Source organism: Sceloporus undulatus, chromosome 8 (assembly GCF_019175285.1).
Source record: "Sceloporus undulatus isolate JIND9_A2432 ecotype Alabama chromosome 8, SceUnd_v1.1, whole genome shotgun sequence".
Classification (NCBI taxonomy): Eukaryota; Metazoa; Chordata; class Lepidosauria; order Squamata; family Phrynosomatidae; genus Sceloporus; species Sceloporus undulatus.
In genome coordinates, this window is record NC_056529.1 from 4,159,458 (window position 1) to 4,174,774 (window position 15,317).

Consider the following 15,317-nt stretch of genomic DNA (forward strand, 5'->3'; position numbering starts at 1 on the left):
GAGGAAATGGCATTATTTAGTTTGGAGGGAAGGAGGAGGATGAATGGGCAAGGTTGCCAACCCAACCCTTTTGTGAGAGATCTTAGCTCAGAAAGGGGCGACATCTGGCACCAAAGCAAAAGCAAAAAAGAAGGCAAGCTTTGGAAAGTTTCTCAGAAGCAGAACCAATTCTCCCAGGAATGGTCAGAAAACCAGGACAATGTTAGCTTATGCAAGAGGTGAGATGAGAAGCAGGTGAACTGAGCAATAAGGTAAAATCAGAGCCCTTTAGAGTTAATGATGGCTAAGGTCTTCATCTGTGTGTGTCCATGGTGTTGTGTGCCTTCAAATCATTTCCAATGTATAGTGAACCTATCATAGGCTTTTCATGGCAAGTTTCTTCAGAGGGGGTTTGCCATTGCCATCCTCTGAGGCTGAGAGAGTGTGACTTGCCATACATCACCCAATGTATTTACATGGCTGAGACAGGATTCGAACCCTGGTCTCCAAGTCTAACGCTCGAACCACTACAGCACACTGGCTGTCTTAAGGTCTTCATAGATGTAGCAAAATGGGTTCAAATGCCAGTAAAACTACACTGGCCAGAATACTCCAAATTCCCTCCTTACCTGTTCCTTTTTGCCGCTGGTTTTCAGACTTTCACAGCAAATGACAGGTTGCTGCCTTCCAGCATGGCTCCCATTTGCCACCTGATGCCACTTTCAAGATCACAATGAAGCACCCAGCCTTGATATTGATGGGCATCTCATTCTGATCTCGGAGAAATCTGTGCCCAAAATTGGGCAGATCCAGTAAGGACCACGAATGAAGGCGGCCACCGCCGTCATTGTGAATTGCACAGAAAATCCGGAGCAAAAAGTGCATTATTTAAACGTGGGTTAAGGGGAGGAAGACCGAATCAGGTGTGGGTGAGTGTAGTGTAGACTTGGTTTGGGGATGTAAACTAGACGCAGTGAGCCTGGGGTGAATTTGGGATAAATCACCCATGTAGACAAGCCCTGTGTTAGCTGTGAGAAATCCTTTTGGGTGCATAATCACCCAACCATGCTAACTGTAGGATATGCGGAGTTGCAAAGAAGTCGCTTTTCCAAGCTCTGTTTTCTTGACACAGTCTGGGCACACTTCCCTTAACCATCTTCTTCTCCACTTCCATTTGGCTCCCACAATGGGATTTCCTCAGATGCACATTTCTCAGCAAATAGGCTTGCAAAAGAAACCTTTATTTATCTTCCCCCAGTCACAAAACAAAACAAGACTAAATGCCCTTTGTCAACCATCCTCCATGCCTTTATCTGCTAGTTTTTCAAAACCATCCAAGTCCGAAGTGGAAATATCGGTTGCTATGTAACTATGCAACACAGAGAATGGAACAGAATAAAAGAACATCCATTGAATCAACTCCCTGACAACCCTGTTATAAAAACCCTACCAAATCCAGGAGAATGATACCCAAAACTAGAGAAGCAACAAAGAACAACGTGCCACCACAATATGCACCATCGATATGCATGTGATCCATAGTCATATGCATGTAAAGTATATTAAAACACAGATAAAAGATACATTTCATTTCAAGGACCATGCAGCAAGCGATCAAAAGCTTGAATTTCTGTACATATGCCCTTGGCTTTTTATGGATCTTCTCATCTTTTCTCTCTCTCATTCCCTCTTGTAGCAACTCACTTTTACATTATGCATCAGTTGTTATGTTGACCTGGTTTGGATGTCATTTTATGCAAGTTTAGCATTTTATGCAAGTTTCGCATAAGGGTAGAAGAGTGCTACTTGTACTGTATATACTCATGTATAAGTCTGTATATACTCATGTATACCCTTTCAGAAACATGGCCTACATTGGAAGACAATCCCAGGTTGGGGCTTATTCTGTACAACATTGACACATGGCAGTTTTATACAGAAAGTGGACAGAAAATAATGTTTTTGTACAGAAATTGTATTCTTGGAAGAGAAGACTTTTTATCTCCTGCCTAGAAAATGCTCTGTTGTGTGCAAATTGTGCATGGAATAAGTCCTGAACTGCAAAGGTTCCCATCAGTCCAAGATTCCTCTAATCAGGGTTTCTCAACATTAAAGAAATGCATTTTTCAACCATTTTTGAATATTCTTCCCACATCTAATCACAAGTCACTGAAGAGTATATTTCGAAGCTAAGAAACACACATCTTGGTGGCTTCAATTGGAATTGTTCAAGCAATTGCATCTGAATCTGTCACTGCTACTCTACATCTTTGACCAAATGGCTAATTCAGCAGCATTCAGAGTTTTTCTTGGCACATCTCTGACACAAATCTTCTGATTCTGCCACAGGATCTCAAGTGCCGCCAACACCAAGTCTCCCTAATATTGTGACAATTCGTATTTCCACAACAGATGTTAGTACGTCTAGTTAGCAATCGGCTGGAAACTGAGGAAATCAGGAGCCGGCTTTTGTTTTGACTCTTCTTGCTCCGTTGTGTGAAATGTTCATTACTCAAACTGCTTGGATGGATCCGTTGCTGATTTCTTTTAGAAGACTACGGCATGCAAAGATCCAGGGAACGTGTCCAAAACGGAGAGGTGTACAACTCCCAGCATTTCCTGGGTTAATAATAATGAAAATAAAAAAGTTGGGGGCAAGTTTTGGGGCCAAAATTACGGGTTTTGATGTGACCCCCGTGGATAAGTCAAGGGTAAAACTTAGGGTCATGTAATGAAGGATGTAAAGGGAAAAAGATTCCAGCAAGCATAACTATTTGTGCACATACTAAAGGCTGGACTGATGAAACAGTAGAAGAGGTCAGTGTTTCCAGGCCTTTCACCATATATACATATATATGCAATGAAATACACTACTTATATTGACCCATAGATAAGCTGACTCAGGTTTTTGGGGTCAATTTTTTAACCTAAATTTCTAGACTTATACATGAGTATATACAGTATTCAAGGATGGATGCACTAAACCCATGCAATGGGCTCACTTTGCCCTTTCATTTGAGGTGTCCAGTGCTGCCTATTAAAATAAACTGCTTGGTGCACACTCCAATTTCACCCCAATTTAAACTTTCTTTCACCTTTACAAGTCCAATAAACACTTTCATTTCACCTTTTACGAGTCCGACAGACGCAATACGCAAAGGCTTTCAAGGGGGCTGGCTATGTTTTAGCACCTTGGCCTTTTACTTCTTAATGCAGCCGTAATTGGTTGACCCGAGTTGTTGTTTTTTTTACAGGTCACTAGTTCTAACTGTTTTGAAAAGGACAAAGCATTGCAGCATGTCAGCAACTTCACTGGATTAGAGCAACATTCCCCAAGGCAGCTGGATTTATCATCATAATTCTAAGTATGCTGCAGAAAAGGACCCCAGTCAAGCTAAGGAAGCCATTGGAAAGCAATTCATTACCCCCCTTGTACTACTCAGCGGGAAGGATATCTAGGCCTGTTACAGACTGCCAGAATAAAGCTGCTTCGGGTCTCTTTGGAGGTATACTATTTAAATGATGCATGCATCCTAAGAATCCGGAAGCTGCACCAAAGCTGCACTCCAGTGCTTAGGAATGGAGTGTGGCTTTGGTGCGACCTCCGGACTCTTAGGACCCATGCATCATTTAAATAGCATACCTCCAAAGAGACCCAAAGCAGCTTTATTTTGGCAGTCTGTAACAGGCCTAGCTAAAGACCAGTTTGCAGCCCTGCATCCTTAATTCTTGGCATCTCTGAAGACAACAACTGGCACCTCTTGCCATGATTCGAAGGCAAACCCTCCAATATTTCACAGATGAAAATTAGGGCATGTGTGGCAGAGCAACATCGGACCATGGTCAAAAGGGCCAGGCAATAAGAGAGCAAACATTATTAGTGAGGAAGCATACACAAAACTACATATTATAGCCGGAAAAACCCTGGAAATTACATACTGGGTTTATGATCGGTTATGTGCAACTATGCACTTTCTGTAATCCCATACTTGATCTTATATCTTACTGTATCCATGGGATTCCCAGACATAGGAATTTATAACACCGAGGCTAATTTTAGCATTAAAGAGATATTAAAGCATATTTAAAGCATCCTGCAAATAAAGTGGAAATGGCACGCAATTTCATAAATAAAGTGATAACGGAAATGCATTTTCGCTGAAATCCCGAAATTAAAAAGATGTGTGTTAATGCTTCTTTGTGACCACTTTAATGGTGGGTTTTGTACAAGATTAGCTTTCCTCCTCTTGTCTTTTTGAGTTTCGCTGACTCCTAAAGTCAGACCTCGCATAAGGTGACTTCTCCCTTCTTTGTCCCCTCTTTGTTTCGCGTAATTACGTGATTTTCCCAGAATATTAATGGGATAAACTCCTAACCTCCTTCATTTGATAAACTCCTTACTGTTTATAAATTAAACCACAAATAATAGCAAACCACCACAGAATATCATAGAATTGTCCTGGAGGACCTAGAAAATGGCTGGAGAGGACACCTCCAGCAGAAGTTGACCATAGAGTCACATTGGAGGACATCCAGATGCCTAGAGAGACCTCTTTCATTGGACGCAGTTAAGTGTTATGGAGGACAACCTGCATTTAAAATGCTACATCCCATATTATATAGTAGCAATAGCAAATACATCTCTATACTGCTTAATACATTGCGTCTCACCTTATATCGCTGAATTTCATGCAGTTCACTAATACATTTCCTAATGTACACATTTAATGTATTTCTTCATTGACTAAAGTGAGTGTGTATGTATTTTTCAAATATATACAGTTAACCGGACACATTTTTTTCAAACCTGAGCATGGTTTTGTATGCATTGATTTACCCAAAACCTTAGAAATGTATGACTTTCCAAGGCAGCATGTGCATTTCCCCAGATTTGGGAGTTGCAAAATTGGTTTCAACCCCAGAATGATGGGGATTCAGTCTGCCTCCTCTCCTGCCTTACATCCCTTTCTCCAATTTCTTTTTTAAAATCACATTTTCGTTCATCTTATAAATAACACTATTCAGAAAGACAGACAAACACAATGAATAAGCAGACTTACCATTTTTGTCAGCCCGTCTGAAGATCTAGAATGAAAGAAAGAGACCTATTTACTATTTCATAATAGCCAACATAGTGTAATATGAATACCAAACATATGCCATGTTCATATGCACAGTCTTAATCATAGTGTTTCTTTACTACTGGGAAATATTTCTATTTATTCCAGACCCCTAGGACCCTTACCAAACATGTCCTAGTTCTCATCTATGAAATATTGGAGGGCATACAAGTCTATAATGCCACCGAAATAGTCCAGCAGCCAGATATAAGATGTCCACCCCATATACTTCCATGTCAGTAAACTGATTTTCCTAAAGACATCCTCTGTTGACATTTTATAAGTGTCCCATTTGTCCTCCCTTGTCCCTCAGTTGAACTCTTGCACAGATGCACCGCAAAAAAAGCATCACAAGAACAAACAACAGGCCACAATGAACGGCCAGGGAGAAATCAACGTGTGACAAATATACAACAAGATGGCACTAGCGGGACTCCAGCGCAGGCATTACATTCCCCAATTTGTTGGGTAAAAGACATTTGCGGTCAAAGAGGGGACAAAGAAGGGAGAAGTCACCTTCTGCAAGGTCTGACTTTAGGAGTCAAAAAGGCAAGAGGAGGAAAGCTGATGCAAGTACAGTGAACTGATACTGGATACTCTGGCTGCATTATTATTATTATTATTATTATTATTATTAAAAAGATGTTCCCAGCCAGCAGGTCTCCATGAGCCTTGCACGGCTTGTATAATTAATGTATAGTAGTAAAAGAAGTGAAAGCACTACTGCGTGGGACGGAGATAAATTTAGATCAAAGCAAGCCAAAAGAAAAGTAGGAAGAGGAGGAGATGCATAATATATCAGAAGGTATCTGTTGGAAAGAATATGTGGGGGAAAGATTGGGGAGGTGGATGCGTCCCTAACCCCTGCGAATGTGGAGGATCCACTGTACTTTACTAATATTAAGGTAGCTATTGTTATTGAGAGTCCCTCTCCCCAGAACAATAAAGGCTGCCTTGAATCTATCCAAGACACACTTACATGGAAGTTCCAATGAATACATGGAGGCAGACTATACTATTCTGGTACACACTGTGCTTGTCAGACTCTTTATATTTAAGATGTTAATGGATGGGAAAAGTTATTAGAAGTCTCTAGCCTTATGCAAAATTAATAACAACCCGACCATCAATGTTGACCCTGCACACAGGCCTTAAAAACTGTTCCAAGATCCCTGACCACCAAGACCATGCCAGACAAAGATTCAGTGCTTAAGCGTCTCATGGCAGGTAGGTTGCCAAAAGGCAAAGATGCTGCAGAATAGGATGCCCTGTGGTGCAGCAGTAAATGTTTGAAGAACAGGAGCTCCTCATAATGGTTCCTCAGGGAGATGCTTGCAGGGAGAGATGTATTCAGAGGGCAGGGAAAAAGCAGTTCCTTCAGCACATGTAAATCTGCCCTTATTTAAAGGTGCTACAAGATCCCTTTGCAAACTAGCACAGCTCTGTCTTAGCACTTTCCAGTGGCTGGCATCCTTCGCAGCCACTGTGCCCATGGCTTTCTTCCTGAATCCCTTCCATGAGTGGGTTTTCTTTCTAATATGCAAAGGACTTTTGAGAGTAAGCAGACAGAAATAAAACCATCGGAGGAGAGAGAGAGGGCGATATCTCCTCATCATTGATTCTCCAACTCAGATTTCCCCAACTGCTTCCCACACTATGACCCTACGCACAGCTGAACATATACATGGTTTTAAAATGTATGATCTGTGCATGCACTTCGAACATTTCAACGCTATGTCCCCAAATGCCATGTATTTATTTAAGAGGCTCTTGGGTCTCAGTGTCCTCAGGCAACATTTGCCTATAAGAGGCGGCACATGAGAGTATTAAACCACCAAGAAAGATCTGATGGCTTGATGCTTGCATTGAGTAGTTCAATGTATGACATCCATGTTTAAAGGAGAAGAGCCACTTGTTTCTGCAGAATCTAGCAAAGTATTCATTTTGATCCTGGGCCGATTCATTCATTCCAATGGAATATAGAAGAAATCTGATTAAACAAATACAAAACAAAACTGTTGCTGTTATTGTTGGACTAAAAAGAGTGCGGTTTAAAAATAGCTTTCATTCACCCCGAGAACAACATTCTCTCTTTTCTGGGTCACAATTCGAAGGTTAACAATGGTGCAAAGGAGAAAAGAAAGGAAGAAAAATGGATGTGGGAGAGAACCGAAATGGAAAATGTTCAAAAGGCAAGTGTGTGAGCAATACTATCACAGACACAGATAAGCTAAGTGGTTTTGAATTTGGTCTCTCAACGAAGAAATGGACCTCAAATGATGTCTGAGTCTGGGCAAATGCTAGTTTCCAAAGGAATAAAGAGCACCCTCAACCAAAGACACTTTGCAAGACCCAGCTGCAGTGTGCAGTTGTCTGTGCAAATCGACAATTCAGATATAATTTAGTTTGCTATATGGAAAGACAAGGCATGTACAGAGCTCTCTACTGTTGTATATAAATGAGTCTATCGGTGTGTCTTTGTACATATGCATGGAGTGTAATCATACATGTGAATGGGAGAATGGACTGGTTCCAGCCCTATGATGCCAGCTTGCACCCTCTTGGCATCCCTTCCTGGCATGAACGGAGCACTTGAACCCAAATCATTTCCCCATCCCTGCTCTCAGCCATACAGAGAACGTCAGTTACATGTCAAAATACATAATGCATAAAGAGAATTTCACAACTGGCGCTTCTTGAGTACAGTACTAGCAGAAAATGCTGAACAGGGTGTTTGTTGTTGTTGTTGTGCACCTCCAAGTTGTTTCTCGACTTACAATGACCCTGTCTTGGAGTCTTCTGGACAAGGTTTGTTCAGAGGAGGTTTGCCTTTGCCTTCCCCTGAGGCTGAGAGAGTGTGACTTGTCCAAGGGTTTACAAAAGGCGACCGATTGACCAGTGTGGGATCTAAATGTTGGATTCAATAGGCCTTTGAATGGATTCAGTGGGTCTCATGGCTGAGCGGGGAATCGAACCCTGGACTCCAGAGTCGTAGTCCAACATTCAAACCATTAAAACAAAACAGGCTTACTACCTAAAGACATAGCAGAAAAGGAAAAAGCAAAGGAAGATCATCTCCAGCACCATTTTTAATGCACATAGTTCCTACCCGCCTTCTCCAACCTGGGACCCTCTATATATTCCAGGCTGCATCTTTCCCCTTTTCTAGGCAGCACTTATGGGAGATATAGTCCAAAAACTTTTTCTAACTGGTTGTTGCAATGACCAGAAACTGAGACATAGCTTTGAGGAAGGAAAGGGAGAAGCATCTTCGGCAATCCCAATGTGTGCTTGCTGCTCCATATTAAACCCTAGAGGAGATCATAGCTTCCGACTAAGTACTTCTGGGAAGCTCTGTTAATTTTTAAATGGTGGGTAAAACATATAAAATCCCAGCAACAAGGCACTAGATGGGCAAGAACGGGAAAGAGCTGCAAACCCCAGAATAAATAGCAGGCAATTTGATGGAGGAAAAAATCATAATTAACGTCTACAAGAGGCAAATGAGCCCAAAGGGCCAAATTAAGCTGGAAATGGTAAAATCGATAGCACATTGTATAGCAATTCCTGTTTTCGTGAGAGATGGAAGGAGGTGCTGAGGAGTAAGTTCTTCCTCGCTAATAACTTTTGTGGCTCAGCCATACATGTCCCAGTTTTCATCTCTGAAATGGCATTCATCCCGAACAAAATATCTTCAGCCAGAGGAAATGGAATCTGCAGCTTTCAGAAATGCAAACCGTCTTACAAAGAAGAGTTCTCATTTAAACCGTTGAATTGCATTAGAGAAAGAAATGGGGAGAGGGGGATGTACAGTACAGAGTTTTGCTGGCTTATTGTGCTCATCCTCTGACTTCTGCTAACTTTGATTTTAAAAAGACATTTTACTAATGGTGTACACACACCTTTTCCAAACAGGTACGAATGAATGTCCTCTCTAGACATGGATCCAAGCTTGCATATGTTCTGAGTTTCATAAATCTATCTTTTAACCTGAGCAATAATGCATCTTAACAGGCATGTTCCAATAACTCACACTCACTGCGATGTACATCGCAGGGGAATATTATTTAATACAAACACAAAATACGTATATGCAACTCATTCTTTAGGGGGATTAGAAAACATAGCTATATAAATTCTGATATGGGGCCAATTAACTTAGTGTGCAATGGACAAAACTGTACAAAACAGCTATAGAATTCAAGGAATATTAAAACAAATCAGGTTCAAACTATAGGATTAATTTAGCAGAAGTGCTCCCTCGTGTGGCGATAGCCTGTCATTACATGTGCACACCTGCATTTAGCATGCTTTGTTTTTGATGCTCATTGGAAGGTAATCATAGGCATAGAATCCATCCACACTGCAGAAATAATCCGGTTTGACACCGCTTTAACAGCCATGGCTCCATACTATGGAATTCTGGGAATGGTAGTTTATTGAGTGACCAGAACAGAGCCATGACCATTAAAGCAGTGTCAAAATGGAGTATTTCTGCAGAGCGGATGAAGGCTTAATTTACTAGTGTGATCACTGGGGCATGTGCCTCCCATAGTTGGAAGGAAAATGTGTTCATCACAGGGAATATGCATTCACTAGAGCATCGTGTTTGACCCTCAGGGCAAGATATGGAGAGATTTAGCTTTGATAAAGCACTTTACTCAGCAGATTTGGGGAAATACATAAAGATCTGTACTGGCAAGGGGTTGTATTAGATGGCCCTCAGGATCCCTTCCAACTCTAGGAATACTGCTGAATCCATCCAAAGACCTATCGAGTCCAACATTCAGTTCCCACACTGGCCAGACAGTTGCCTTTTGTAAACCCAGAAGCAGACCATAGCATCCTCTTTCTCATGTCCCTTAGCAACTGTTCTGTTCTGGAAGAGTTTGTTCCTGACGTTTTGCCAGCATCTGTGGCCGGCATCGTCAGAGAAGTGGAAGTGAATGGAAGTGAACTGGGTATATATACCTAGTTGAAAGGAAGTAATTTACATGTCGGTCTGTGTGGCAAGGCCTCAGGGCATCCATTTAATCCACTGTCTGGGTGCTTTTCATTTGCACTTGCTGTGTCTTGATTTTGGTGTTTTTCAGGACTGGTACCCATTTTTTTTAACTTTAAGGGTTTCTTCTTTCCTGTTGAAGTTGTTTAGGTGTTTGCAGATTTCAAGTCTACATAGGGACCACCAAACGCAGCGTCCAAACATGAATCGGGGAACACGAGAGACACTGCAGACTGGGCCAGCCAGAAAGCTCAGCCGTAGCAGAACATGTTATAAACCATCCTGGGCATAAAATGCTATTTGAAAACACTGAAATTCTGGACCATGCCAACAACTATCAAGTCAGAATGCACAGGGAAGCCATTGAAATCCATAAGCACCTGGACAACTTCAATGGGAAAGAAGAAACCCTGAAAGTGAACAAAGTTTGGCTACCAGTCCTGAAAAACGCCAACATAGCTGGCAGGAATACTGAAGACACTTTCACTGCAAATCCTACTTATTATTAAGAAAGCTGGAAGAAACGGATCAATTACACGCAGCCTCTGGAAAGCCATGACCCAAATGCTGAGCTGCAAATAAAAATACCTATTAACTTTGCGCTACTGGTTTCCCGTCGGAAGCACCCAGGAGACGATACAAATGTGTATCTTATTGGGCCATTAGGTCCAACTTAATACAGTACCAAGGAGTCCATCGCAGGAGAGGCAGTTTGATTTGTGTGCGTTTCAATTGCTCCAACCGGGCTCATTTATCCGTAACAGCGGAGACCCATTTTTCCCCATTAAGTAGACAAGTACATTAGCTGATTTTGGGAAACGCCAGTGTCCAGTAGCGATGTTAACCACCCAGCTCCAAAAAGCACTGTCAGTACTTTGTTTAAAATATCTAATCCTTGCTTCCAAATCAATTCGGCCAGATGGCAATCCTATAAATATTTAATCCAGCAACAAGCGCGGCTGAACTCAGTCAGAATTATGAGTTGGCACATGTTTGATCCTTATAGTAAGCCAGACCTAGCCTAGTATTATTAAGACGGAATGGCAACAGTTTTTCAAGGCATCAGGTATGAGATGCCAGGAATAATAATAATTTTAAACAAGACTTGGACATCTCTGTATAGATGAATGGTGAGAAAGACAGAATTGTGAGGTGGTGGGGAATCGTTACACTAAACTATGCTCCATCCCAATGTATAAGATTGGTAGTTTAGCATAGTAGTTTAAGCATTGGACTACAACTCTGAAGACCAGAGTTCGAATCCCCATTGAGCCATGAAACCCACTGAGTGGCTTTGGGCAAGTCACACTCTCTCAGCCTCAGAGGATGGCAATGGCAATGGCAAACCCCCTTTGAGAAATCGGGCCAAGAAAACTCCATCATAGGTTCGTCTAGGGTCACCATAAGTCGGAAATGACTTGAAGGCGTGCAACAACTACAACAAATGTATCATTTTAAATATATCGTATAGCATATACAAGGGAACCTATCAATGAGACACAGCCATAGGATATCAGTCTGCAAAGGGATCTTTGAGGCTAACTGAGCAAAAGATATCGTAGCATAAGCTTTCATAGACTGAAGTAAAGGCTGCCTGCAATTGATCCTAAGCATGCGTACTTGGGAATGAGCATCACTGAACACATCTAAGTACCTTTGGGGCTTGTAGGAGTCTTCGTATTTAAGGATAGTTGCATGAAAATGGATAGGCTAGTTTCCTCCCGCTGCAAGTAGGTAAAGTTGGCATCAACCCATAGATGTTGAAGCTTACCCTCTTCCACCTTAAAACTGATCTTAAATACGAAGACTCCTACAGGTACAAAAGGTACTGAGATGTGTTCAGTGATGCTCATTCCCAAGTATGCATGCTTAGGATACATTGCAGGCAGTTCTGCCCTGAGTCCAGCTGTTCAGAGAAGTCAAGTCCCACAAAGAGCAGACTGCTGAAATCAATGGGTGACCACTTAAGAAGCTGACAAGTCACACTCTCTCAGCTTCACAGGATGGCAACGGCAAACAAGAAACTTCCCAAGAAAACCCCCAAAGGTTCACCTTTTGTCAGTGTTGTATGCCTTCAAGTCATTTCCGATTTATGGTGCCCCTAAGGCCAATCTGTTGTGGGATTTTTCTTGACGAGATTTGTTCAGAGGAGGTTTGTCATTGCCTGCCTCTGAGGCTGAGAGAGTGTGACTTGCCGAAGGTAATGGGTATCATGGCTAAGCTGGGAACCGAACCCTGGTCTCCAGAGTCATAGTCCAATGCTTAGACCACTATACCAGGGTCCCTATAAGTCAGCAACAAATTGAAGGCACACAACAACAACAACAACATGCATTCATTCAAGTTGCCTATTTATGTATTGCTTGGCAATAAAAGTAACTGGCTTTAACTGAGGTTTGCATCCACTTGCATGTTGGAGTTAGCTTTCTAGAAGTAACTTTCCTTCTGAAAAGTAGACTAATTTCAAAGGCTGTCATCATCATCATCATCATCATCATCATCATCATCATCATGCAGGGACTCAAGGTGGCTAGAGAGAAGCTTTCCCCCAGGAAAATCAAGATAATGCAAATTTATCTATTTGCGTCCACACTGCAGAAATAATCCAATTTGACACCGCTTTAACTCCCTTGGCTCAATGCTATGGACTTCTGGGAACTGTAGTTTGGTGAGATTTGAGCCTTTGCTATCAGAGAGCCCTGGTGCCACAACAAAATGCACTTTCCAGAATTCCATAGCACTGAGCCACTGCAGTTAAAGTGGTGTCAAACCGGATTATTTCTGCAGTGTGGACACAGCAGACATCAAATCTTTTGTTATCTGTTACCTGACCTTTTAAATGAAATGCAAAGAGGGGAAATTGCCTTTCTTCCAGAATCGTAACCCATCATAATGCCAGGATGACAAACCGTATAGAGACGTCTAACTTTTTCAAAGCTTAGACCCATTGAATTATAGTCTCTGTGATTCATAGAAGGCATCAAAAAATAAAATGTGAATTCTTCAGGGGATCATAGAGGTTTCTAACTTTTTAAAAGCTTAGTCCCGATGAATTATAGTTGCTGTGATTCATAGAGAAATAAAAAATAGGACTTCCACAGAGGTGGGCGGCCATGGAGTCATGATAGTCTTCATTAGCAAGGAATAAAAACTTCAGCACATCTTCATCCTCCAAATCCCTGCTCCCTCTGCAAGGCTGATGCACCCAAATAGAATCCAAGACACTTCCAAAGCTGACAAAGGCTGCATCTGCACCACAGAAGTTATGCACTTTGGCACCGCTTTAACCTGTACTTATAGTGACAGGATGGCCCACCCCGCAGGGCTGTTGTAAGAGAGTTGTTCGAAAATAGGAACAAAAGCACCTTACAAATCCATATAAGTGGCTGTACAAATGGAAACTATTAGCATAGCATATGGGGAGAGCCAGTGTGGCGTAGTGGTTTGGATGTTGGACTAGGACTCTGGGGACCAGGGTTCGAATCCTGGTTTGGACATAGAAACCCATTGGGTAACCTTGGGCAAGTCACACTCTCTCAACCTCAGAGGATGGCAATGGCAAACCCCCTCAAAAGAAGCCTGCCAAGAAAACCCTATGGACCTTAGGGTTGCAATACATTGGAAACAACTTCAAGCAACAGCAACAACAACAACAACATATGAAGAGGAAGGAGATACTGTCATAAACTTTGTTTCATGCACAAAATTATTGCAAAGATTGTGTCCAAAATGACCATTAGGCTCTGTGCATTCAGGGGGTGTATGAAAGGTAAATGGATTTCATGTTTAGATTTGGGTCCCATCCGCAAGATATCTCTATGCATGTGCAAATATTCCACCAATACTGTATTTGGGTTGCCCCACTCTCTCAGCCTCAGAAGAGGGCAGGGACCCCAAAAAGCAACCTGACCCCAAACCCTCTGAACAGAACTTGCCAGGAAAGCCCTAGGATGGGGTCAAAACCACACTCACAAACCACTGCATCCCAAATCCAAGAGGGATCCCATCATTATTGGGAGAAGCCAAAGGGACCGTTCTGGAGAGATCCATGGAAAGAACTTGCCAAAAGACATAAACATAAAAAGAATATGCAGAAAAGGAGAGGAAGGTGGGTCCATAGATAGATAGATAGATAGATAGATAGATAGATAGATAGAGATAGATAGATAGATAGATAGATAGATAGATAGATAGATAGATAGAGGGTCCTTGCTTACAGGGCAGGCGAACAAGAGTGACCCCCAAAACCAACCCCCCCAAAGGGACCCCAAAAGTGTCCCTGTTTGGAGAAATCTGTGCATGAAGAGAGATCTAAGGAAAGAGCTTGCCAAAGACAGATGATAGATAGATAGATAGATAGATAGATAGATAGATAGGTAAGAGGGTCCTTGCTTCCAAAGCCTCCCAGCTTGGGATCTTCCTCCGGGGACAGAAGTGATCCCTGAAACTAAATCCCCCAAAGGGATCCCCCCTCAATCTTTGGAGGACTCTGTGTATGAAGAGAGATCTAGAGAAAGATCTTGCCAAAAGGACTGGTGCAGAAAAGGGAAGGAAAGTGGGTGCTGCCTTGCAAAGGTTTGGGATCTTGGTGGTTGTTGGGGGGGGGACAGGAGAGACCCCCTAACACCCCCCCAAAAAAAAGTGTCCCTCTTTGGAGGACTCTCTGTGGAGAGATCTCAGGAAAGAGCTTGCAGCAAAGGGGAGGCAAGTGGCTGCTGTCTTCAGCACCTCTCTGCCTTGCAAGCCAAGGCAGTCCAACTCACATCGAGGATGACGGAGGCTCCCTTCCTTTGCTCGGGGGCTGCCTTGCCTTCCTCCTCTGCTCCTTCCTCCTCCTCCTCCTCTTCCTCTCCGGGCAAGAGGCTCTTGTCGCTCATCTTGGTGGCGATCCAGCGGAGGAGTCCGTCCAAGGCGGCCGGGCCAGGCGCGGCGGGGCTCTGCTTGCGGAGGAGCTTGTGGACGCTGGAGCGGCAATAGCGCGCTGCCTGCTCACACATCTTCCCCGGGAGCCTTCATCCTCCAGGAGGCCAGGCGGGGACGCCCTCCTCCTCCTCCTCAGCATCAGCATCAGCATCACCAGCATCACTCCCCCCCCCGCCCCGAGGAGGAAACCCCGCCCGGGGCAGGGCAAGGGAAGGAGGGAGGGAGAGCAGCCCTCCTGGCCAAAAAGATGCCTCCTCTCCAATATAGAACGGACAGGTTGCATATGGATATGA

General features: G+C 42.9%; 1 protein-coding gene across 1 annotated transcript in view; it reads right to left on the reverse strand.

The window, feature by feature from the left end:
* The window catches only part of NECAB2 (N-terminal EF-hand calcium binding protein 2), an 84,420-nt gene extending 69,270 nt beyond the window's left edge, over positions 1-15,150 (reverse strand). The window contains exons 1-2 of the mRNA XM_042438526.1: positions 14,865-15,150; positions 5,040-5,064 (exon numbers count right to left, since the gene is read on the reverse strand). Of these exons, the coding sequence (XP_042294460.1) occupies positions 5,040-5,064; positions 14,865-15,098 (259 nt within the window). The 5' untranslated portion in view covers positions 15,099-15,150. The remainder of the gene's footprint in view (positions 1-5,039; positions 5,065-14,864) is intronic.
* Positions 15,151-15,317: the final 167 nt, after the last annotated feature.